The following is a 26,133-nucleotide window of genomic DNA, read 5'->3' as shown; positions in this document are numbered from 1 at the left end:
GTACAAGATTGAACACCCCTAATTTATAATTTAGTGCCCATTTGCAGTTGCAGGCAATATTGTCTTTGTCAACAAATGGAGGAAGTATACTTCGAGGACATTTTTACACTGCTAATCTAAATAGACCATGTGGGCTGTAGCTGGATGAACTGTTTCAACGGGCTGCACGTTGAGTGATAATAGCCTGTTTGCCAACGTCAAAAGTCCATTTAACTACAAGTCACTAAAAACTATATTTGATACATCAAAATTTGAATTCAAACTTATGAGAGTTAAATTTAATATAATAGACTAATTTCTTGCAATATAACAAATCAATATTTAAATTTTTATTAAAAGATATGCTCACATTTAATACCCAATAGTATTTTAAATAAAATCTTTTTTAATAGAAGAATACTTGTAAGTTACCAAAACTTTTTGAATTTGAACATAATCCTCTCTCTCTCTCTCTCTATATATATATATATATATACAAGCCCATGAATTTATATTTGATCTAAATTCAAATTCATATTTTATTATCATTTATTGTTCTCACTTTTACTCTCATCTCTCGTATTTATCTTTCATTGGTTAAATAAACTCATCACTCCTAATCTTTTATTTTTACGTTGAATCTCAACTCATCTTTCTTTTACCTTGCACAAAAGCAAAAGAGATAAGCCTTATTACAGTATGTGATAAATTAATTAATTATAAAAATGATTGGATAGAAGATTCTAGCTTTGCTCCAATCACATTACTAGATACCCAAAGAAATTACAAAAGACTACAGAATATATAAAGAAAAGAGAATGATGATTATTGCTAATAATGCTAAGCTATCAACCACACACATTGGCAAGATTGAAATAGTGGCTCACTACAATCGTCATCTAATACAACTAGATCTTAGCTTGTTGACTCGGAAAAACTATTTCCCGTTCGAACCAAAAAGACGCTTAAGATATATAAACAACAACACAAGGGACATGACTCTAACCATCAACGCCTTGTTTTCCAAGATTCTAGATGTGACTTGACTTTTCCTTGCCAGAAACCAAAAACAATATTGCAATTACTCCTAGGCGGTGAAAGAAGAAAGGCCGTGAAGATTTGAGGAAATTACATGATCGACATATGCAAGTATAAATGGGTGGCTCAGGATGTTGTAGAGCGTGCCGAGAGAGAAAGAGAGAGAGAGAGAAACACGGAAGTGTGTGCAGAGTGAAGTGCTTGCATGCAAGTGAGAGAAAAATAAAAGCAAGTGTGCGAGGGTGTCGTGTGTGAAAGAAAGCGGGCTTGCCACTTGCCAGGAATGGAAGAGTGACATGAAAGAGGAAGATAGCGATAAAATTGTACGAAACGACATAAGTTTTTGTGTATAATATCATTTAAATAAATTATAGAAACTTTCTTTCATGGTCTCCTTTCTTGTAAGTCTGTCACCAACCTTTTTGAGGTCGTTCCACACAAATATCTACAGCTCTGACGAACTGAACATAGAAATGCTTGATACAAAAGGAACAATATGGGGAATAAACAGGGCTGTGCAAAAGTCTCCCAGTCCTGTCTGGTCCAGTCCAACCCGAGATGGTCTCAGTCTTGTTCGGTCTGTATAGTCACTGGTCCTTCAGGACCAAAAGGACTAAAAAGACCAGACTATTTTTTCGGGTTGGACTGGACAAGAGACCAGGCATCCGGACCACTTGGTCCAGTCCAGTCCTATTAATTTTTTTTATTATAATTATAATTAATTTATTTTTGACAAATGTTTAAAGTGTAATTGATGCTAAGGAGATGATTGCATAAAGATTTATTAAATTTGTTTCTAAATTGTTATTGTAATATAGTGTTGTTGAATTTTTTGAGTACTGTTTTTATTAAAGTTTATAAATTTAAATAATTTAGACTATAACAAAAATATTTTTTTCTTATTGTTAGAAATTATTATGGATTTATTATTATTATAAGTATTTTTACTATCTTAATTGAGTTTATTATGTTGGAATGGATTATTGCCTCTCATAGAATAAAAAGAGGGAAAAAAAGCTAAGTGAGTACTGGACTGACAGGACCAGTCTCCCAGTCCTATGGACCAAGTCCGGTCCTGTTAATCTTCGGGTTATCACTGGACAAGACTGGACTACGGGTTGCCTATCCCAGTCTTTTTCATGAAGGAGACCGGACTTCGAGTTAGGGTGAAGTCCAGTGCTGTCCAGTCTTTTGTGCAGCCCTAGGAATAAGCAGTCTTGGTTCATTGTTATGAACAATCTCCAGCTCTTAGGCTTCTTAGGAGATCAAGATATCCAAGACGTTCGGGATTGATGTACCTGCAAAAATAAACCATAGTTTTGTACATCTGTGGAAAAATAACACGACTATAATTCGCAACTAATAATCTACTTGACACATCATAAAGTATAATTCAGGAATCGCAGAAAAAAACAAATCCAAACCAGTGTTTCCTGAACTAGCATTAAGTATTTGATAATGGACGAATAAAATGTCTCTCAATACCACCTTGCGTGTGTGTGTGTGTGTGTGTGTGTGTTTTAAAATTACCGCTTTATATAAATTTTAAAGCTTTCGTAGTTCGGATCCTCTGCAATAACGCTAGTGACACAAAGAAATGGGTCTGATTATTTACTGCCTGGACTGAAATTTGGGTGCATGTATCCATTTTTTTTTATCTAACAATATTTAATAGATAATAGATAGGAAAAATTGAATATAGATAAAGTTAAGCGCAAGAAATACCCATGTCGAAACAAGAAGTCAATGATTACGAGAGAGCAATTTGGCTTGAAGAACTGTGTCTTGCGTATGACTTCTGCAATTTGCGTTATAGGTATCAGCTTAAAGCTATCCACTTCTCCATCTGATATGATATAAAGTCAGTAAAAACTCATAAAGATTCCATACAGGAGATGGGGCCTCCTCTTGCGTACAATAACACAGTCACAAAGCATCATTGAAGAACACAACCAGTTAAATTAAATACCTTCATTTTTTGGCTCAAAACTTTCAGGAAGCTTCAAATCATAACAGAACAGAACATCTCTCTTATATCTGTATCCATCTATGTCCATATAGGAAACAGCTCCAACTGGTATGGCTCTGTGAGAAAAGGAATCTACAGGATTAGACAACAAGAACTTCTTTTCAGTTCTTGATTGATGGCTGTTATAGCTTACCAAATATAAGTACAGATCTCATAAATATGCTAAACATAGAACAGGAAGCACAAAAAGGATGAAGAAAGTTCACTGTTTAAAAGAAAATAAGGCCAGAGGGAGGGTAATGTGGCTGTAATAAACTTACCCGTTAGAGATGGATCTGGGTATTCCTGCTTCCTCTTCACACTCCTTTGCAAGATTCTCTTGGCAATCAATCCCATGAGGCTGTGATCAAATATTAATGGCTAATTAGAATCCTAAAGATTTATGAACTAAAAAGGAGACTTCACGAAACACTTGACAAAGAATTAATGGTAAGAGCTGACTTTTTTTTTTTTGGGTCTTTTTGCTGTTGTAAATTACTCTTTTCATTTCCAACCATAGCAAAGACAAACGAACTTCCTTATATAGCACCAATTCCCTTGAATACAAACAGATGTTTGCCGATCACAGATTTTTTCATTTTTGATTGACCTACTTAGCAAGTAATACACACCAGTCCTCCAGCAGCTAAGTGATCTAGCATCCCAGGATAAGTGGGTTTGACTCGACTTCTCTTGCCTATCCACAGATGTTTCTGTCCATGCTGCTCAACATAGCCATTCATATGCACTCCATAAGCCTAACCTTTGAAAAGAGAAGGAAAAATATTAAAGTGGAAAAGTGATAATCAGATAAAGCTAGGGTGATAGAAGTGCCTATCAAATAGAAGTCACTTTTTAAACAAGTTATGCAATTACACTAGTCAATAATAAATCATCATTTAATCTTCAAAATTGTGCAAAGCACTAAGGATGCAAAATCGGCTTAATTCCTAAACAAGAATGCAAGTTCAAGATTTTTTATTGAAATTGACAATGATTTTCCGGGCACTGATTTGATTGAATCTACTTATATAAAGAAATTAACTAGCATAAATAAATAGAACCTTCAATTTTTTGTCAAGTAGAAACACATGATTTAAACTCACATGAAAAAGCATTGAGGTAAATCCTTACATGGGTGACTATTTTTTTTTTTTTGGGGGGGGGGGGGGGGACACAACACAAGTGGCTGTTTGCTTGATCTAAAATCCGAATACATGCTTGCTGCTGATATTGTTTTAGCGGGTAATTTTAAGATATCCTGAGGTACGGGCAATCAACTAAAACATGAATCATGCTGGGGTACAGCCGTATTTGGTAAATAGAAGAGCTAAGCGATAGATATATGTACCGATAGTAGTTGAATAAAACAATTTTAAACGACAAATCTGATAAGTTTCACAATGACATATGAACAAATATGGCTATGAAAATTGGAAATGACCTTAATAAAAGAAAATCTAATTCAGGATGCAAATGAGGTAATCCTGTATCAGAGCATTTTGCCCGAACCTTTATTCCAAAATAAGGAGCTGCAGCACGTTCTAAAGAAAAGAAAGCGGGTGCACCAAATGATGATGTTACAGGGTATAACTGATAAAAGATGGACAAGAAGCACAGGCATGGTTATTAGAAAATCGTATAAAATAAGTAAGATAAAACATGGACACTTTTACAAATTATAAGTTCATAACCAGTACCTCATTCCGTATACCTGGAATCCATTCTTCTCCCAAACACTTAATTACATTTCCAACCGCACTGGTCCTCCGCTCAGGCGTCTTCAGAATAGGATTTAATGAAACATACTCATCAAAGGGGGAACCATACAACTTATCTTTAGGGAAAATAAAGACATCCTTGGAGGCCCTCAATCGATCAGCAAATCTGAACAAAATCAAAGTATAGCGGACAAATCCGCCACCATAATTGACTTCGGTTAATAATAGCGTCACAGACATGATTCAGCTAGGACCAACACCATAACCAAACCAAAGGACAGCCATGAAACAACTTATCACACCAAAAACTGAGCATCTAATACAGAGCAAGTTTCAAAAATTTTACCCACTGTGAATGAATCCAACAATTTGGTCCTCAATGACAAAAGGGACAAACTCATATTGCTTTTCCTGCAAGCCGTTTCAATATGTATAGGAGACACCATGAGTACCATTCGCTGAGAGTCCAATAACCGTATACAGAACTAAAAAGTGAAAAACCCAACTCCCAAAAAGCAAGGGAAAATAGCAGGATGGAGAATTCCAGAGAACTTACAGAACCACGATTGCATAACTTGACTTTCTCAAAGTATCCTTCGAGATAAGAACAGGAATCTTCACTGGTAGAGTCAGACTGAGGTATAGAGAAAACATCTTCCCAGGAGAAATTGCCAGTGACAGACCTGGAAGAAAAAGCGACGTCGACAGAACTTCGTATGGATGCCGCGATGCACGAAGGAAATGGAGGCACCACTCTCATGGTAAGAGAATGATAAGATGCTCTGTAGGGGACGGAAGAACACAAAGGAGAGGCTCTACATGCGCAACAGGCTGCGAGATTGAACAAGGATGCCATTCCCATCGGAGGAGCTAAGGAGGAGGGAAAACGCGGAGGAGCAAAGCCGACTCCATTGTGCACTTCAGTAATTTAACCATATGCCGGCTTCAAAGTTTTGCATTAGTTTTACACCATGTGTTTTTTTTTTTTTTAAAAAATATCAATATTAAGTTTTCCATCCACCAAGGAAATCATTTTTTTTACTTCTACATATAATTTTGGATGTTATGAATAAAATATAGAGAGAATAAAAATGAAAAGATGAGGAGGCAATAGAAATGATTATAACATATCTTATATTCTTTTTCATATTTACAATATAAATAACATGTTTTGTTAATAGGCATTGATTTATATTAAGGGTCACATAAATGATAATGGCAAAAAAAAATAATCAACATTTATAATGGTGAGAATTTTATGAGAGAAGATAAAGATAAAGAGACAAGGGAGATAGACGTTCACATAATTTTTAATATTCATAACACTTCTCCTTAAATGTCCATTGTATAAGAATATACTTCATTAAAAACCTCAACTAAAAAACCCTATGGGACAAAAACTTAATAAAAGAAAAGAGTGCATCATTCATTTATAAATATTTAATGTTGCCTCATTGAAAATCTTATTAGAAAAATCCAATGGGATAAAACTTTGTTTAAAAAAAAAAGAGTAGGGAGTGTATTTACTTCCCCTTATGACAACATCTCTTTTAAATTATTGTACTTCAAAATAATATACTAATTTTTTAAATGTGACTGTTGTCAATATTTTTTTAAGTAAATCTTACTCATAGTTAAATCATACTATATGCATTGTCATATCTTGAAAATATATTTTTAGGATATAATTTTTTTCTCATATTATCATATCTCTTTTTCAATATCTATTAATCCACTAGGAACTTAAATTTGCTAACAAAATTGTATTATATATAATAATAGCCAAATGTATGAATATTGATAACTATATGTTGCACTCCAGGCCAATCAACACTAATCAATTCAGTAGTCTCACAGACAAAATAAACCTAGTATAATAATTTTATAACCATTACATATTAAATACTCAATCAATGAGTTGAATGAAAAATAAACATCAAAATTTTATTCTCAAATTATTTTTATCAGAACCTATTTTCAATGCATATTTGCAAAGATAATATATATACATACATTTAAACTATTTTAATTCCTACAAGCTTAAGAATGTACACGTGTATATATGTTGAATAATTTTTTGGGCAATTTTTCATACTTTTGGCATTTTAACTCCTTCAAAGATTATCATGTCAAATGGTATAATAATATTCAATAAATGTATTATATTTCAATTTCACTATCAAATTAATAATATATACAAAATCTACCATAAAATAATATACTTGATCATCATTAGACCTTTGTTTTCACATAACATTTCAAATATTTGGACTGCATATCCATAATTTTCACTTATTAAAAATTAATATAATTATATTATGTTGCGGCTTTTCCTTTATCTTTTTCTATTTGGCCAATCATCTTTTGTCTACTTTTCATTTTATGAATCCAATATAGAGAGAATGGAAATGAGAAGATGAGAAGGAGGGGGAGAAAAAATAGAGGTAATAGAAATGAGGAGAACCTCTCTTGTATTCTCTTCCATATTTATAATACAAATGACATGCCCTATTTATAGATAAGGACTTATATCAAGAGTTACACAAATGATAATGATAAATAAAGGATAATCAACATTTATGATGGTGAAAGTTTTATGGGAGAAGATGAAGATGAAGAGACAAGGAAGATGGAAATCCGCATGATTCTTAAAATTCATAACATTAGACATGTTAATTCAATTTTTGCAGCAATGAAAATAACGTGTCTAATTTGATATGAGTTAATTATCTATCATTTACAAATGGCATTATAAATTTTATATTTGATATTGATTGATATTAATTTGTTCTTTCAATTCTTAAAAATATTTGTAAGGGTTCTAAACTTTTATTTGAACGTGAACGCCCATCACATGTAATAGAAAATAATTAATTAATTATTTTTTTGATCTTATTTATAAAATAAAAAGAGAATAATTTTTTTAACTTATTCATTAAATGTTATTGATTTTTAAATATTTTTTATTTTTATTTCTTATTAAATGTTAGTAAAAAATATTATTAAGGCATATATATTTAGTGAAAATAAAGCTGAGAGTTGATTAAAATTTTGAAAAAAATGATAAGTATTAATATTTTTTAATTTAAGTTAAATATGTTGAAAATGACTATTAAATAGAACCAGAGTGAGTATCTTTTATTAGTTACACAAATCTATATAAAAAAATGAGAACATTTGTTTGGCCATTAAAATCATAAATTGTATGTAATTAAAGAGCTTGTTAGTGTTTAAAGTTAAAAGTAGCCCCTCTACCTTACTGAAGAAAGCTAGTATTTAGAGTTGTATACGGATAGGGTCGAATCAGGCATCACTCCTACCTTACCTGGTACCTAGTTCAAGCGGAGCACATTTGGTGCTCATTACCCCTGAACCAATCTGGACCATCCAAATTTAATCTGGACGGTCCAGATTTAACTACCTTTTTTAATATTTTTGGTCTAGATTTAACTACCTTTTTTAATTTTTTTAAAATGAAAATTTATAAAATTTTAAATAAATATATTTATTATTAACATATATCATTCATATTTAATCAGATGAGTTCAAATTTAATATTAATTTTTTATATTTTTTTATAAATTAACCATACAGATTTAGTCTGCACTGTTCAAATTTAAAATTTTTAACTTGTTATACTATCAGATTCAAAACAGTTCAGAGTAAATATGTATCGTCAATTTATAAAAATTATAAAAAATTAATATTAAATTTAAACTGATCTAATTAAATATGAATGGTCCATATTAATAATAAAATATATTTATTTAAAATTTTATAAATTTTTATTTCACAAAATAAAAAAATTAAAAAGGTTGTTAAATCTAGACCATCCAAATTAAATTTGGACTGTCCATATTGTTTCAGGGGTGATAAGCACGCTTGATGAGCATATGGTGCTCATCACCCCTAATGAGCACTGAATGTGCTCCTATAGTTCAGGCTAACCCAATATCTAAATGTTCAAGCCGAGTTTGGCTCAATTGACCCAAAAAAATTTTATAAATATTTTTTAAAAAATATATAAAACTATTTTCTTTCACAAAATATAATTATTATCATTTAAAATATATTCTATATAAAACTAATATTCGAATTAAAAATAATTTTTTTGAAAATTACATATAATCAACAATTGTCAATTATTTTTACATAATACTAAGTTAAAAATAAATTTTAAATTTTGAAAGAAATTAAGAAAATTATAATGATAACAAATGTCTTTTTTTAGTAGGCCTTGGTTATGTATGCTACAAAATACTCGTGATAAATTCTATGGGCAGGTTATCCTGACAACAAGTAACCAAGTCTTAAAACTAATCAATCATGAAGGTAAAAATATATTTAAATGTGAACATATATTATAGGCAACCAAAAGCACGCATACTTTGACGCTTGTAACATTATCTAGAAAAAAACCACCTCCAAACTGGGTGACGCTTAAATGTGATAGTGCTGTAAAAGACATCAATGGCTGAGCGGGTGGAAGATGCTTATTACATAATCCTGATGGATCATGGCTTCATGGTTGCTGTCGCAATATTGGAGTGTGTGCCCCCTTTCAGGAAGAATTCTGAGCTATGTTTGATGGCTTGAATATGGCTTGGTATGATGGTTTCAGAAATATTAAGATGGATGTTGACTGAATGCTAGTTATAACTTTGTTATCATAAGATACCACATCTGTGAATGCTAATAACCGTTTAAATGGGCAAATCTATTCTCTTACGCAGAGGGAGTGACAAATTGATGTTGATCACAAACATCAAAAAGGAAATAAATGTGCTGACTTCTTAGCCTCTTCTTCCGTTTGAACAGATATGGATATACATGATTAGGATTATCCATTTAACAACTTGAGGAAGCTGTTATAAAATGATACTATAGGCGTTAGTGAGATACATCTTTACAATAATAAATCCTAGTTGGATTTTTTTTTTTAATGAACGAAAAAGCAAACATACTTTTTAGCTTTTAACGAAAATCAATAAAAAGTTTATAAAAAAAATTCGATAAAAAATATCATAAAGGAGTTTTGTATGTTGCGCGTTTAAGACTAGCCACCAAATGCTGAAATGTTCTGGATGAAACCTATTCCTTTTATATAAACATCCAAAGGGGCTAACTTTTTTCTTATCATTTTATTTATTTAGTTAGATCTATTTTGATATATCTTATTCCTTCTGAAATTTTTTTGTGATCGGCTTTTAATTAAAGAATATAGAGAGATTAAAAAGATCGGAGAGAGCTGAAAGATGTTTGATCCCAGTACCTTAAAAAATAGGTTGATTATTGCTTCTCTCCCTATTCTCTCATGATTAGGCTAAAAACCCTAGGTGATAAAATCTTTGTTAAGAGAAATATGACCAAGCTTCACAATTTTTTCTTATAAATTTTTTCCTTAGGTACGCAGTTTTCTTTTTATTTTTCTTTTTTTTGAATAATACATGGGTATACTTTAACCCTCGGCTATGTTTCTCTCTCTTTCTTTTGAGGTTGAAGCCTACCAGAACAATTATAATTAAGATCCATATAATCAACTGGCAACTAATTGTAAAAACCAGGTTAAAATTATTGGTTAAGAAAAAACTCAAACCATCCCCATAAAAAAAAAAAAAAGCATCATTGCCATGGCACAAGAGTGAACTAACATGCAAATACAACTACAATCTAGCTCCTCGCGCCTGTTTCTTTTTTAATATTTACAATGTAAAATGAAGTCATATTTTCTTCAAGGTCTACTTTTCCTACAAAGGGACGAGGGAAAAAATATTAAGGAAAAGATGAACACATGTACAATACAAGGCTCCTCTGTGATTTCAGCAAGTCCATAACTCCATGTAATTCTGCAAGACAATGACTTTCAACTGCTTCAGTGGGATATGAAAATATACAGGTTTTCGCTTATTTCACTCAGTAACTACTACTCCGTCTTCTTCTCTTTCTTTGGATTAGACTTCACACGCAGCAAGCGTGACATAACATATGACAAGAGTTCTTCATGGTGAGAGAAGGTAAAGTCCAAATGGGCATATTCAAACTCATTATATGAAACATCCACACCAGCATCATTCATTAATAGATGGTGCCTTTTAACCATTGAAGGTCTTATCACTCTGTCTTTCTGTCCAGCAACCAGATCAACAGGAATATCAACAAGCTTATAGCATTCACCCAAATCCAAAGGTTCCGGCGAACCATATGCCTCCATATTAGCAGACGCGCTCCCATGATCAAACATTCTAAATCTTCCAGTGTGCTTCATCTGTGCAAGATGGAGAGCAACACGGAAAGATACTCCTGGCATATCATTCATATTGTAGTGAGGTAATCCTAAAACCCCAACCCAGTTTGAGCTGTCTCCTCCAACAAAATAACTCATCAAAGTTTGAACCAATCCTCCAACTGCAGGTAGGTTATGCAGATCTCGAGCTAACTTGTTTAAAAGCATGCGGAAAAATCTGGTTGGTATATAGAAAGCAGGCAGAACATGAGACAAAATTGGAGCCGCCAGAAAAAATAGATGCTCCAACACAGAGAAAACTAGGTTGGAATCATCATGAAATCCGGCAGGTGACAACAAAACCAGTCTTGAAAGTCTATGAGGCTTCTCTTCAATCCTACGTGTAATAATATACATTATAGTAGCAGCTCCTCCTAAACTATGGCAGATTGCACAAAGCTTGTAAGGCTGATTACCATTAGATTCTTCCTCAATATCAGGTTGACTTAGACTCAATTCAGCAGTTTTTACTTGATGAATTTTCTCTACCATCGCAGGAATATCCTTAGTCCCATGTTCATTGATGGAGTATCGCCAGTATCTGCATTCCATCAATTAAGTTAGAATATTATCATGTCACAGCACAGACCAAAAATAGATTTAAAATTATACAGGAGATATAAAACCATATGATTACATTAGACACCAAAAGAACAAATAATTAAAAGAAATTTTTTTGAACTTCAACTTACTGATATGAGGAGATGTTCTTGTTAACATGTTCCCGAGACACCAAACCGCGAAAGTTCCCCAGAAATACATCATACCCTGAGAATAAAACAAATATCAATAAGTATTCTTAATCCCTGAGGAAAGACATTATGCTAAAAAATATAACAGACCTTGATCATATGCTGCAAAAGCTGGAGAGCCAACGACCCCATTAGATATCCAACTGGACCAAAAAAATTTAACTGATCAGAATGCCACAATTATCACACCCACTGGGGATATAACAACAAGCTTTATCTTACTAGGTGGGGTTGGCTATATCGATTATACAACCCCATTGTGCTCTATCATTGGGGATAAAGTAAATTTAAAAAAATGAATTTAAAACTGAGGACTGCCAGGAGTTCACCAACAAAGTTGATTTTCAATTCTCAATGAAAGAAGAAATTCACCACGGTAAGATAAGTAAACAGCACATTGCTGAAAGACATCACCCCCTCTACCCCCCCTAAAAAAAAAAAAAAGTGGGGGGGTGGGGAGGGCCAGAAAAGTAAAACAGCGAAAGCACGTCAATACAATTGAGCTTATCAATCCCTCAGCATGTCTAACAAAACGCACTAATAGAAAGAGCCTGACATCAAAAACACTTGAGTAAACAACTCTGGTCTATAGTAAGTAAAATAATTTCCCTTCAAAGACATGATGATTATGCTGCAATCAAATTGATGAAATATAAGAATTAGTATATTTTGAAGAAACCTCTTATAGGAAGAAACCTAGGCTAGCAGCTTATTATCCTTGTATTTTGCTTTAGCTTGTAAGAAACCTACCTAGGCTAATAGCCAATTACTTTTGTAAGAGGAAATCTGTTTCATTAACTTTATATTGATACCTTGTTAAAGTTTCCTTAAAAGGTAGGAATGCTTAGTTTAAATGGGCTAGCTTGCACTTGTAATAGCAGATTTGATGAATGAAATATTGTGATTGAGTATTCTTATAGCTTCTCTCTCTCTCTCTGCACTTCTGCCTCTCCCTCTCTTGCTCTCCCTATTCTGTTCTTCATCTTCTTCATTTCTCCCTCTCTGTTTCTGGTTTCCCTACTCTCTCCCTCTATTCAGCTCTATGCAAGTGTGTTACATCACAAACACATCAAACCACCACATAAATGTCATACCACCAAAGGACCTTGCCTCTTCAGTCTTCACTCTGACCATAGCCTATAAAATACACCAACAAAATTTACTCCAAATGGGACACACCGGATTCTCACCTACTTCAGACACTGGTGGATCCAGGGGGATCTGGAGTGGGGGTGCTTTCCCCCCATGATTCTCATCTTCCTTCACATTTAAGCACTAGCCCCCCACTCATCCATCTCTAGATCTGCCAGTGACTCCATAAATCACAAACTTCTTGGCAATTAAAAAACAAGACCTTGCAACTCTTTAACTGGCCAATGCATTCTAAAACAGCAATACAACAGAAAGACACTTCTAACATGGCATGATCCCCCTCGATCAGTCTCAAATAGCCACCCCCTACTTGAACTTAAATCCAAGTGATTCGAAGTAGAGAAACTATCCTTATCATTCAGTTTCCACTTTCCACAATATTATGTGAGCTTCAACTTAACAACTGCATAAATCAAATGGAAGAAAGAACCCCCATAGTATCAATTAGTGATCTCACAATCTCGAATTAGAATGCATGTTATTCTGTTTGATGCCAATTCTATTCATGCATGATGCATCAACAATGTGGTAATGAATATCAAGCATTCCAGCATTATTACTAAAGTTCATGCAGCAATTGACTAAGACAAAGCTTATAATGCTACAAGTAACTTCCTCATACTACTTAATGGAACATGTTGAATGTGACAGTCCGCATATGTCTAGGCATCAGTAACCACATGGCATGAGCATATAGTAGCACCACTATCACCTTTACCATTCTAATGTAAACAGCTACAACAACAACAAAAAACCTTATCCTACTAGGAAATGACTACATTCAAGCAAAATATACCAGTCCTCCAAAAGAAAGAATTTAAATTTTGCCATAGGGTAAACATAACTTTTGGTCCCCGTACTTTACTCACATTTTACTTTTGGTCCTTATATTTTTTTCAGTGTTTTAGGCCCCTATATTGTTATTTTTCATTGTTTTGGATCTTTTCAAGGTCTCTATACTTTGCTCCCAGAGGGATTAAAAATAATGAAAAACAAAAGTATAGGAACCTAAAACACAGAAAAAGAAGTATAGGGACTAAAAGCAAAAAACGAATAAAGCACAGGGACCAAAAGTTATGTTTACCCTTTTGTCATATAACTCTTTTCACAACTCATGCCTCTGAGCTTAATCATGTAGTCAAATCAAAATTAAGGAAGAAAGACACAACAGGATGACTCACCCCATTGATGAATCCAAAATCCCATGCTGAAGATAAACAGCTTTCCTTGCATCTCGTCTGTAACACCAGATTGGAATCATTAGATATTAAACACTGCAATAAGTTATGGCAAAGCCTCCTCAATCTAAACTCAACATTGATCTTTATTCATAACATGAAAAATAGTGCAGAATTTAAACGGAGTCAACCAGTGGCACGCAAGATATCCCCTATTCCATTGTGGTTAACCATAGGTAATCAAATGTCATTCATTAAATTTAACTTTGTAAGTTAAGTGAGTTCTATAATGAAGAGGACTGGTAATTAATTTCAAGTTAGTCAAAGACAATAGGCACACTCAAAGTGCCAAACTTTCGAACACCCAAGGGACAAGAGATGCTAAAAAGATCCTTGCCCAAATGAAGTGAGGTCCAACAATAAAAAATATGTATAAGTACAAAAATATTCATAAATGTAAAATGAAATAAATATTACAACAACAACAACAACTAACCTTATCCAACCAGGTAAGGTTAGCTACATAGATCGCACAATGCTATTGTGCTTTATCATCAACCAAGTTTTTAGGAATATTGTTAACTAAAAAGTCTCGCTCAACAACTTCTATAAGTAAAATGAAATAAATATTAACTTACATAATATTTTAAATATCAACGTTTCACTCATATAATAATTTAAAATCAAAATTTTTTTACCTCATATTTATATTTTACACATACAATTTTTTATCCTTAATTTACCATGATTAACAACCTAAAATTTGTGGATGTTATTTTTTATTTTACCTGGGTATCCTTTCCAAAAGGAGAACATATCCATCGGAAGTGATTACATGAATGGCTTCATATGGGTACCTGTCATGAGTAAAAAAAAAAAGAACAGATGAAGCAAACATGATAACTTTTTCAAAATAAAATAAATAAAAGTGAATGAAGTTGTGTAGTAGTGGCTTTACCCAAGCTCCGTTATGACATCCTGACATGTCCGAGCATCTGTATTCAGAGAATGATGGAAGCTAGTATTCCTCACTGTGGGTTCTGGGTCGTTCTCCACTTGTGTAGATGTAGAAACAGAGGCATCCACAAGGCTATCTTGATCATCGTTCGCATCACTTTCATGAGATGAAAACAACCTGAATAATGTCCTAAAAGTTTCTGATGGGGAAAGAAGAAGATGCACTGCTTTGTGAACAACATCGAATACACCTTCTATAAATATTTCTATGGCTAAATGAAGATCCTGGATGACCAAAATATTATATAAGCAACACAATTACATGCTTTTGAAATCAAAGTTCAAAAAAAAAAAATCAACAAAACATAATTGAAGTTAATATATGGCAAGACAACCTCGATGACTCCACGTCTCCGATCAGTAGTGCGATGAATAATGTAGTCCTTGAGGCTTTGCATGCTCTTATTTGAATATGAACGTGAAGGGCGCCGGCTTCCAGATATAGACAGGGCTTTTGACACCGTAGAAAGAAAGAACCAGAAAAGATGAAATGGAATCTGCAGCAAAATCTTGACAGGAAAGCAAACCCAAAATATGACACAGCGGATCCAAAAGAGAAGAATCCTCCACAAAACCTTGAGAGGGAAGAAAACCCAAAATAGGATATACTGTATCCAAGTCATACGCTGCTTATTGTGCTTGGTAAAATTGGCACCAGTGGCTCTCGAGCTTTGGGATAATGGAGTTGCAGTATGTTCATATTGAGCACCATCACCTTCTCCAGATGAGTGTTCCAAGTTTGAAGTATCGGAATCCATAGAAAGTTCATGAATGAACTGGTTAAAAGAGGACACACCACTAGAAAAATAGAAAACAAGAAGAGGAAAATGATATCAATAATAGATTACAAGATTACAGGGATCACATTAAGTTGTAACAGTAGGCATGCATTAAAAATATTAACAAATTGCTTAATCTGCCATTCTCAAATAACTAAAAAAGAATAAGAACAATTGCGAAAATGTAGTACTTATGAGAAAAATTAGGCAAGAAAATAATTATAATTGATAATAGTTACTAAAATAAAAGGACGGAACAGAATAGAAAAATACAGGCTCTTGTTAAAATTCTCATATCATCAATCATAGTATAACTTCAGATTATGAAAGGGGACTATAATTCTTGTAAGCTCCTAAATTAAATGGGAGGTTTGAGATCTATATTGAAAGTGCAATGAAAAGAACACATACAAAGTTCAAGTTAGTCAAGCAAGACAAATTTCAACTGTGCCCCATGTCGGTCCAACTATAGTTGTTAAAGGCACTAGTCACTGGATGCAATTACGCATTGAGGTCTACAAGAAATATGTCATATGCATCACATATAAAATTAAATTTTTAAGAGTATTTCAAATTTTTCCCTAGAAAGAAGGCCAGGAGGATTTTCACATTTATGGAATGTTGAAAATCACTTCATTAGTGTGAGAAACAGATAACTCAAAGCAACTAACATTAATTCATTTCCTAATTTACAAATTCTTCAGCTTTGATTAATGTTCTAGTTTTCTTTGACTTCATTCTATGCAAATCATCTGATCTCCTTTCCATATGGTTTACCAATTCCCTAGTCATTGTATATTTCTTTCTCATTCTATGATGTTTTTAAAACATCATCAATAGATCTACTATAATTATTTCAAAAACTAAAAGGGCTAACTGTCCTTCCTTTTCTCTTCTCTTCTTTCCTTTTTCTTCTTTAACTTTGTGCCATAAGCAGAAGTATACACCTTGCCAAAGTAAAGAAGCCCATAGAGAGGCGCAAGAGTACAGAAGCCCAGGTGCATTTTGCATTGTGTATGGCATTGTATGGTGTCTAGATTCATTTTATGCCTAGGTTCATCCTACCTCTTTTTGTACTTTTCATTGCTTATAAATAACATATCTCGTATCAGTAAATCTAACCCAACAAAAAATTCCATTCTCTCTATTTCTGAAGCTTCACATGGTAAGGTGCATGCAGAGTTGGACCTTTAAACCTACAACCTGCATGTGGCCCATGAAACTTCGAACATCAACTGTGCTAGGAAAATGTATCATTGGAATTATCATTAAGAAAAGATAAGAAAATTCCTCACGACTAAACTAGAGACTTTTAACAATACTCCCCCCAACCATAGCTTATTACCCATTGTCTTGAGGCTTAAGCTAACAGTAACAACTCTATTAGGCTTAGCATGATGACACTATGCAAATCTTTCATATAGAAAAATCTCACACAGTAATATAAACATAACTCACTTTTCCATCCAACGTGGAAATCGGGGTCCTCGGAAAGTTGGCCTGAGCTCCCAACCATGAATACCTTCAAGGATAGTAGCCTTTCCAGGTAAAAATGCCAATAAAAGTGCTGATACTCCATTGATCAGTCTCACAATATTGTTCAAGGACTCATAGGTAAATGTTTTCACTGACCTGCATTAAAAATGAAAACAAGTTCAGATGTTCATGGGCATATACACAGTTTACAAAAACACTCAAAGAACATGTGGCTTTAAAACATTAATGCAAGAATGGTGCAACTTCCAACGAACTCAATTACATGGAACTCCAAATTTCTTCCAGCCTAAGCAAATTTTTAGATTGATCACTACCTCAGATATAAAACCAATCCTTGCAACAACAATCACCAACTAACAAAATCTGTTTTTACAGTGTTCAAAATTAATTAAATAAAGGAAGATGCCTAGCTGCACACATCTAATGAGGAAATAAACTATCTATAATTGATGACTCAGCCAAGATGGATCTGTCGGCCAAAAAAAAAAAAAAAGCCAAGACGGATCTCTCTTTAGCTATCATGGGATAATTTCACTTGTAATCATCATAATTTAATATTTCATTGCTATTATCCATAGCAAAAATGACTCAGCTGATACACATCCATGCTTTTGTCATTTCACAATCAGGATTGACATTGCAGGAACGCTTGATCGTAAAGATGTGGTTCAGATTTCTTTCCCCAAGTGAAACTCAATAGTCCAAAGTCAAAAAAAACTCTAGTTGGAAAACCAAATCTTGATTCATCTTTGCAAGCCCCTAAGAATTATTTGCATTTAAAACTACAGAGGCAACACCCGTTGACCGATGTGTCGCTAGAAGGGCAACCATTGCCATCTTTACTCATCCGGCGATCTTTCAACGTTCTTACTACTAAACTATAGCAAGTCAGTACCTATCTCTCAATTCTAATTCAATATCTGAATGAAAATACTTCATCGATATCTCTACTGCAGCAAATCAAGATAACTCTAAAACAACAAAAATACGCTTACTCATGGCCAGGCTTACTAATTGCATCGTTTCATGTTTTTAACAATTGGCATTGAGTTAAAATGATATTGGTATTGTCCCCCCACCAAAAAAAAAAAAAAAAAAACTACAATCGGTTAAAGAAAGCGGCACAGCCCCGTTCAACAAACAACCGATCCCCATTGAATAGTCAAAAAGGATACTAAGCAACCGATTACCCAGAACTTACGTAATCACATAAATTCAAATCAAATAGAAAATTACAGCAATATATATTGATCACGTGCAGCCACACAGAAACCATCAAAAGGAAAAATCACGCAGCGAAGAACCCTATATTACAAAAAAAAACAAATTAGCATTGAATTGTCTCGTCAACAATACCTATTGCAATCAAATCAATCAACCGCATAGATATTCAATTACCATTATAAATATTTACAATTGTATTGAAAACAATATGGCCTTACTCTTTAGTGACAGCAAGGATATTGTCAACCAATCGTTGCATCCTATCATATACTCCAAACCTTCGGTTATTTAGACTTTAAACCCCTCCAAGCAGCACTTGTAGGGAAAGAAATAAGAATCGACAAGGAATATGAAATGACGAACGAGATAACCAGAATGTGAAGAAAAAATTCGAAACCGCAAGAAAGATAGGAGGGTGGAATTTTGAAATCAGGATATCATGAGCTGTGGAGGGAGAAGAAGCACCGACGTTTCGATTTCACGCCTTCGGAGACGGTAAAGGTTTGAAGTTCACATGGAGGACTCTGATTGGGCGGCAAGAATTTTTGTTCGCTTAAGGTTAGGCTGTTGTGGAGCGCGTTAACGATCGCACCTGGCGCCTGAAATTGGAAAAGCGTCTACCATCTGGACCGTTGAAAGAAGGGATGAGGAAGAAGATCAACGGTTGAGATTGAACAATAGATGGCAATTTAACAGAGGCGTTACGGAGTTACACGTGGCTCCGCAAGGAAGACGGTCATCCATTTGACATTTTCTTTTTTTTCGCCTGGAAACGAGTTTGACTCAAAAAAAAAAAAGGGTAACTTCTTTGCTTAAAAAACTAAACAGATAACATTGTTCAAATATTTTACGTCTCGCCCAATTATGTACAAAAAATATGTGATCTATATAAATAATGGAAAAATCTAATTTTGTAAAAAAATATGGGTAAGATGAATTTGATCTGTCAAAAAGATTTTTTTACTTTTTTATATAATTTCAGGAGTAGTTTTTTTTAGTGCTTTAGTTTTATTTTAAATTTTATTATAATTTTAACTTTTTTTAGGGGCCAAGAATTTATAATTTTTAATACTATTAAATTAGTTGAAAAAAATAAAAATATTTTAAAAAGGGACATCAAAAATTAAAAATTTAATGTGCAATTGGAACTCTGAATAAGTTCAAGAATAATTTTCTTGTGATTGGTATACTTTGAATCCTCCATAATTAAAGAGGATAGATTCTCACCCCACCGTCAATCTTAAACTAACTATTGTTACTTTTTAAATACAGTGGGGCCTATATTTTAACCTTTACCTGCGTCTCTGGTTCTCTCCTCCGTCCCTCTGTCCTTCTCTCTCTCGTCCCTTGCTCACTGAGGCAGAAGAAAACGTTGAAAGAAGCAGTGAGAAGTAAGATATTTGTGATGATGAAATGGCCTGGTCACCATAAATGAATCCACACAATCCTTCTCAAAACAGGAATTGACGCCCCCCATTTTCAATGAATTACATGTTGAAATATTTATTTATAAATTTACATTAATTAATAAATTTAAACATATTGGCCTTTATGATTTTGTATAGGCTATGATAGGTGAACCACACAAGTAAACCTAATGGATAGAAGTCCAACCTATAATCCTTTAACCATCAATCATTTACTATCTTTTAATTTATTGAGTCAAAGATAATGAAATATAATTTATTTATTTATTATAGCGGTTACTAATCTAGTCCATATAAACCGACCGGTAAATTGATAACCTAGACACACAACAGTTTTCCATTTTTTTCATTATCTCTGAACTCTCTACAAAACTATGGAGATTCTGTAGATTACGCATTTGTCTATATTCAAAATAATCAAGATATCACTTATAATCATAGATTTTTTAAGTACGCACATCAACATCAGTTTACTCAATCTTATTTGACTTGTATGAATTAAGATACTAAAGTTTAACATTTCACTCTGCGTGAGTATTTTATTTCTGAGATCCCTATCCAGCATATATCCACCACCACCACCACAATATAACAACTTGTGCATGCCTCCTCTGAATGAAAGGATCGCGTCCATATCTCCCAGCTGCTCCACCATGCCAAACAATAGAGTACTACTCTTGTGACCTCCAATTGCTCCCTCCAATCCCCTTGTAAACTCTCTTCCTCGAGGGCAATTGGCATCTGTACTCAACTTGATGAACGTTGAGTAGTAGTGTGAATTGCCTATAAATATAAAGAGAGATCAACTAGCCTTCCCATCTGCAAAATAGTGTCAACTTTTTAAGTTATTACTTCAACTGTACGGAGAAATGCTTTAACATGGTGAAATGCTTCAAATTTGGAATAATATCTCGACTGATCACCCCTTGTTTCCGGCCATACCGCTCCAAACTCCTTCACCTCTCTCTCTGACGTAGATGATCACTTCCTCTGGAAAAAGGAAGACAAGTGGTAGTAGTGGTCTGAGTTGTATCAGCACTTCGTCGGCTGATCGTACATTATTTGTTCAACAGCGATGGCTACAATAACGAACCGAAGCTCTAGTTTCGTCTTCAAGAAGCGACGGCACCTCATGATGGGGTAGAAGCAGAAGGAGGAGGAGGCGTTTTGGTGGGTAGCAGCGAGGGTGTCGGCGTTGGAGGGTTCGATGGGGTAGAGGGTGGGAGGGAAGGTGAGACAGAGCGTGGCGATGGTGAAGAAGTCGGAGGATTCGTACAGTGATTTCAAGAGGTTGATAATAGAAATGATAGTCTCACAACTGTCATCATGAGATGACTGGAGGATGATAGTCTCATGATGAAATAGATGATAGCATTTCTTCAACGTCTTCTTCTGCATGGTCTTCCCAGAGCAAGAGAGGAAAGAGAGGGAGAGACGAAGACAGAGGGAATGAATTTGGGTGCCCATCACAGTAATAAAATTTGAACCATTTAAATTTAAAACATTATTATATATTATATTTATTAAAATAAAAATATACAAAAATTATAAAATAATTTTAATAATTTTTTTATTTTTAATATGATTTAGATTTAATTTATAAGTTTTAATTTAATATTAAAATTTTTATAATTGACATATATTGACTATTTAAATGTATTATGTATAAGCCAGATTAATATGAGATTAAATTTAGACTGTGCGAAGTATATTTAGATAGTTGATATATAATAATTATAAAAATTTTAATATTAAATTTCACCTTTTAAATTAAATCTAGATTATATTAAAATAAAAAATTTATTAAAATTATTTTATAATTTTTATAAATTTTTATTTTAATAAATATAAAAATATATAATAACTTTTAAATGTGAAACCTAGATCTAGATTTAAAAAATTATTATATATTTTTATTATCTGAACGGTTCAGATTTTACCATAAGCACCCAAATTGGGTTCAAAGAAAGAGAGAGGGAGGGGACACTAAAGATGCGGATGGAAAAGGTTAGAATGTGGGCCCGCTATATTAATGATAGCTGCAAAGATACATTGATTTTAATTATTTAAAATTTAAAATATACTTTTACTTTAAAAGGTCCATATTATTTATGAATTTATAGTTTAAGTTTTAAATTATATATCAACTTAAAATTAAAATTTTAACAATAGTAGTTTAATGGGAGAAACTCGATGAAAAAAATAAGGTAGTTAAATTATTGCTTTCAGTTAATTTTAAACATGTAGATTTTTTATATAATATTTTTTATTAATATTATGAAGACTTTAAAATCATATTATTTTAATTTAAATGAATAAAAGTATATTAAATATATAAAACTAAATATATGATTCTTTCCCAAACTCAATTAAATATTTTAATAAAAAAATTGATACTATAATTTTTAAATGGGTAAATTTTCTTTATTTTTTGAAAATTTCAACCTAGGATATAAAATATTAAATATTATAACTAAATATTTCATTTTCTTGTTTTTGATAAAAATATTTATTTTTTATAATCGTATCATACTATTTTTAAACTGTGGTCGAGAGTTATAATTGTCCATAGAAAGATATGTAGCATGTAAATATCTTATGAAAATTTAGTTTTTTTTTTTTTGGTTCTTGAAAGTGATAAGATAAACATAATTCAAGCACCCACACATGTCAAAGCATGATTCAGACTAGGGCATTGCCACTAGAGCAACAAGCCATTGGTAAATAAACCTACTTTGTCACATATAAAATATCATAAATGTATCACTTTTAATTAACGCTATTACAATTGGGTGATATATATAAATGATATTGTTAGTTTGTTACGTATAAAAGTTAAATATTCACCAGCAGCTAGCAATAAAAAAATTATATATATATATATATATATATAAAATAAAATCTCTCGCTTGAATTAAGATCAGAAACAAATCTATCTATCTAGTTGAATTAAGATCAGAAACAAATCTATCTATCTAGTTTAAGATAATTGGTCAATAATATATATATATATATATATATAAAAGAATCTTCAAATATAATCTTTCCTTATTTTTATTTTAAATAAAAAGCCCATCATTCCTTTCGTGCATGCCCCCCTTCCCCGTAAAACCGAAGCAGAAAAATTTGCTGAGACTGAGGGGTTCGGGCCTTTGGTTTATGGAATCCCTTTGCTACCCAGAAAGATGGAGAAGGAAAAGAAGGAACGCAGCCTAGAGAAAAATGATTCATATTATTTGCCCCAGGAAATGTGGGAGCAAGTACTTTTAAAGCTCCCTTACAGATCATTGTCGCGATTCAAGTGCGTTTCCAAGTTCTGGTACTCTCTCTTCACTCGTCCTCCTTTCATACCCCCTCACCTCTCAGATTTCATCAAGCATCATTCCTACAACAACAGCGTCGTCCTCAGGTTCACTTTCCCCAGACTGCTAGATTCATTGGTCCCGAGCTTTCCGTCATGGACAACCTCAAACTCTGCTTCCTCTCTAGCAAGGATTCCTCTGCTGTCGACAGCTCATCCCCCAGTTTCGACATGTTTGGCTCCCGAAGATTCCAAATCTCAGGTCACTGTAATGGGATACTGTGTTTGTCAGTAGGTTACAGGACAAAGACAAAGATTGTTTTGTATAACCCAGCAACCAGACAATTCAAATGTCTTCCCAACTCGGTCATCCAGGACCATTCTTCATTTACTATATCTGTGGGAATGGGTTATGATTCTCGGATCGATGATTACAAGGTTGTAAGGATAAACTCGATGGGTATTGCATATGGTGTGGAGGAGTATTCTCTAAGCACTGATTCATGGACACCACTGTGCAAGAGCAATGCTAGTGATTTTCGTTTCGGTCGTTTCGCTTTGTTCTTTAGAGGGACTTATTATTGGTGGGCTTCGAGGCGTTGGGAGTATTCGTCGACGACAATGATCTTAGGATTGAACATGGGAGACGAGGTTTTCCGCACAGTGTCAGTGCCACGAGAAGTTGCATGCAGCAAATCTGGTGATCGTAATAAACTGCTAGCATTGTGGAAGAATGAATCGATATGTTTGATTTACAGTTATGGTCCTGAACGTAGTCCGAGCTTGCCGATGATTGACATGTGGGTGATGGATGGATTTGGTGGTGATCAGGTTTCATGGACCAAGATGCACAAAATAACTACAAATTTTCCCTTTCTAGTCGGCGTTCAACCCTTGGTTTTCTGGAAGGGTAATGAGCTTCTTTTGGAAACTTTTTTCGGAGAGATTAAGACTTATAACGTTGACACTGGAGAGATTACGAGTATCAAGGTAGAGGGTCCCATAGTTCCTGGCAACACTCAAGCTGTAAATTATGTGGCCACTCTCGTTTCAATCAAAGGGGGTAGTTTCCTTCCTTTGACCTGATGTAACTTTTTTCTCTTTTACTTTTCCCGTTTGAGTCGTCTGCTCTGCGTCGTACGCTGTCTTGGATGAAATCACTAAGTTGATCCAGTTGCCAATATTTTTAATCAAATTATAAATATACAGAATTTAAAAGTATTTTATAAATTTTTTTAATAATAAATTCTTTTATATGAGAGTACGTGGATGCAATTTTTTTAAAAAATATTCTTAAATTCAAAGTCAATATGAAGGTAATATTCAACGTCAATATAAAAGACAGCATATTACAATGATTTGAAATAATTTAAGATATCCAATATTTTTCATTGCGGACACATTGTACACATATTTTCTTATAATATTGAAGATAATTTTGTTTGAGATCAGATTTTTTTATTGAATGCAGGTAACTCTTTCAAGGAACAAAAATGCACAGCCCTTATACATACATACATATATATATATATATATATATAAATAAGTTTTGTCCTTCATTCTTTTTTGATAACAAAAGAGAATAAAAACCGAGCCTAAAAAACAGACAAAATACAGGCTCGAAATAGAGAAAACTATAAAGGTCTTCAGGCCAGAGGAAATGAAATCCAGGTGCAGTTTTGTCCTTCATTAAATATACACATAAGATGGGAGTCATCGTTTGTTTGATCAATTTAATGCATTTTTAGAAGTTAATTATTGATATTCAGATTTACCTACTACAACAACAACAATAATGAAAAGTGAAGAGAAAACCAATGAGGATATTAAAAATGCAAATACAACTTTAAAAAACTTTTATGTTACGGTTGGATTTGGATGGACAAAATCTCTTATTTAATTAGTTGCATGAAATTCGTATTAATAATTTTTTTAATTCAAATTCTTTTGTATTTAAAGTTTCAACTACTCCAATCCTTTCATTATCTTTGTGTTTTCATTGTCGTTGTTTTTGTCACTCCAGCCTCTTTTCTCATATTGCTCGTTTTAGTTTCTAACCAATTGAAAAAAAAAATGTAAATTTGTTACTCTTAATGCTCTGTTTTAATGTCAAATTTCAACCCATTTCTCTTATTTAAAAAAAAATTATACCAATTAAATGCATGGATTTTAACTATAAGATTTTAAATATGAAATTTAAAATTCAAATTCAATTATGTCAATTCAAACATCATATTAAATAATTATACAAGGATCTACAGTGTATCCTATGAGAGGATATGATGATAACTAATTTATCATAATTTGTTGAGATAAGAATCTTTCAACATATTATAGATGCAATAATAATTAGGATTTACAATCAATATATCCACATTAAAATCGTGAATAACTATATAATAAATCATTTTTATTAATGTAAGCAAGATAATTATTACTTTTTATAAAATTTATAAACCATAAATATTTTTTAAAAAAATCCCTAAACTATATAAAAAAAGCGTCTAATCTTTCAAGTTTTAAAAAACAAGACCCTACTAAACAAACTTTAACCAAGTCTATTCTTCTCCTGCCCTGCAAGTCCAGAAAATACAGAAGAAGAACAGAGGCCCGAGAGAGGAGAGAGGAGAGAGATAGAGAGATATACCATGGCGAAGGGTTCAAGTCTGCCCCGAGAATTATTGGAGGACATACTTTCAAGACTTCCTTACAAATTATTGTCTCGATTCAAGTGCGTCTGCAAGTTGTGGCAATCTGTCCTCACAAGTCCCGCTTTC

General features: G+C 33.2%; 3 protein-coding genes across 5 annotated transcripts; 1 reads left to right on the top strand and 2 right to left on the bottom strand.

Annotated features, from left to right (window-relative positions):
- Positions 1-782: 782 nt before the first annotated feature.
- On the bottom strand, positions 783-5,670 carry LOC129302315 (nudix hydrolase 20, chloroplastic-like). 2 transcript variants are annotated; one of them, XM_054941096.1, is made up of 10 exons: positions 5,303-5,670; positions 5,093-5,157; positions 4,726-4,912; positions 4,538-4,618; positions 3,658-3,783; positions 3,307-3,386; positions 2,987-3,102; positions 2,743-2,863; positions 2,229-2,315; positions 783-1,524 (listed from the first exon to the last, which is right to left on the bottom strand). In XM_054941096.1, the coding sequence occupies exons 1-9, from the start codon at positions 5,606-5,608 to the stop codon at positions 2,246-2,248; spliced, it is 1,152 nt and encodes a 383-aa protein (XP_054797071.1). In that variant the 5' UTR covers positions 5,609-5,670; the 3' UTR covers positions 783-1,524; positions 2,229-2,245. The 2 variants fall into 2 exon arrangements, with proteins under 2 accessions (XP_054797071.1, XP_054797079.1); XM_054941104.1 differs by lacking the exon at positions 4,538-4,618.
- Positions 5,671-10,388: 4,718 nt separating this feature from the next.
- LOC129322308 (uncharacterized) lies at positions 10,389-19,177 on the bottom strand. 2 transcript variants are annotated; one of them, XM_054968568.1, is made up of 10 exons: positions 18,847-19,177; positions 18,641-18,709; positions 17,366-17,539; positions 15,464-15,926; positions 15,070-15,353; positions 14,900-14,968; positions 14,115-14,171; positions 11,872-11,924; positions 11,722-11,797; positions 10,389-11,570 (listed from the first exon to the last, which is right to left on the bottom strand). In XM_054968568.1, exons 1-10 carry the CDS (start codon positions 18,885-18,887, stop codon positions 10,670-10,672), a joined length of 2,187 nt encoding a protein of 728 aa, XP_054824543.1. In that variant the 5' UTR covers positions 18,888-19,177; the 3' UTR covers positions 10,389-10,669. The 2 variants fall into 2 exon arrangements, with proteins under 2 accessions (XP_054824543.1, XP_054824551.1); XM_054968576.1 differs by lacking the exon at positions 18,641-18,709 and having other exon boundaries at positions 18,847-19,176.
- Positions 19,178-23,512: 4,335 nt separating this feature from the next.
- Positions 23,513-24,442, top strand: LOC129301382 (F-box/kelch-repeat protein At3g06240-like). The gene has a single exon (XM_054939964.1). It carries the CDS (start codon positions 23,513-23,515, stop codon positions 24,440-24,442), a length of 930 nt encoding a protein of 309 aa, XP_054795939.1.
- Positions 24,443-26,133: the final 1,691 nt, after the last annotated feature.

This window comes from Prosopis cineraria, unplaced genomic scaffold (assembly GCF_029017545.1).
Source record: "Prosopis cineraria cultivar Desert tree isolate PC_DT_omini unplaced genomic scaffold, ASM2901754v1 PC1, whole genome shotgun sequence".
NCBI classification, from domain to species: Eukaryota; Viridiplantae; Streptophyta; class Magnoliopsida; order Fabales; family Fabaceae; genus Prosopis; species Prosopis cineraria.
Note: the sequence above shows the minus strand (reverse complement) of the source record. Positions and strands in the feature narration are given on the sequence as shown.

What these genes read in the sequence shown, in the direction of transcription:
- LOC129322308 (XM_054968568.1), bottom strand. Translation starts at nt 18,887, where the DNA reads ATGCAACGATTGGTTGACAATATCCTTGCTGTCACTAAAGA. An exon ending in GGAGACGTGGAGTCATCGAG is followed by an intron (nt 15,354 to 15,463) that starts GTTGTCTTGCCA and finishes TTGGTCATCCAG; the next exon opens with GATCTTCATTTAGCCATAGA. An exon ending in TTTTGCAGCATATGATCAAG is followed by an intron (nt 11,798 to 11,871) that starts GTCTGTTATATT and finishes TTTTATTCTCAG; the next exon opens with GGTATGATGTATTTCTGGGG.
- LOC129302315 (XM_054941096.1), bottom strand. Translation starts at nt 5,608, where the DNA reads ATGGGAATGGCATCCTTGTTCAATCTCGCAGCCTGTTGCGCATGTAGA. An exon ending in ACTTAGCTGCTGGAGGACTG is followed by an intron (nt 3,387 to 3,657) that starts GTGTGTATTACT and finishes ATTTGATCACAG; the next exon opens with CCTCATGGGATTGATTGCCA. An exon ending in TTTTGAGCCAAAAAATGAAG is followed by an intron (nt 2,864 to 2,986) that starts GTATTTAATTTA and finishes ATATCATATCAG; the next exon opens with ATGGAGAAGTGGATAGCTTT.
- LOC129301382 (XM_054939964.1), top strand. Translation starts at nt 23,513, where the DNA reads ATGGACAACCTCAAACTCTGCTTCCTCTCTAGCAAGGATTCCTCTGCT.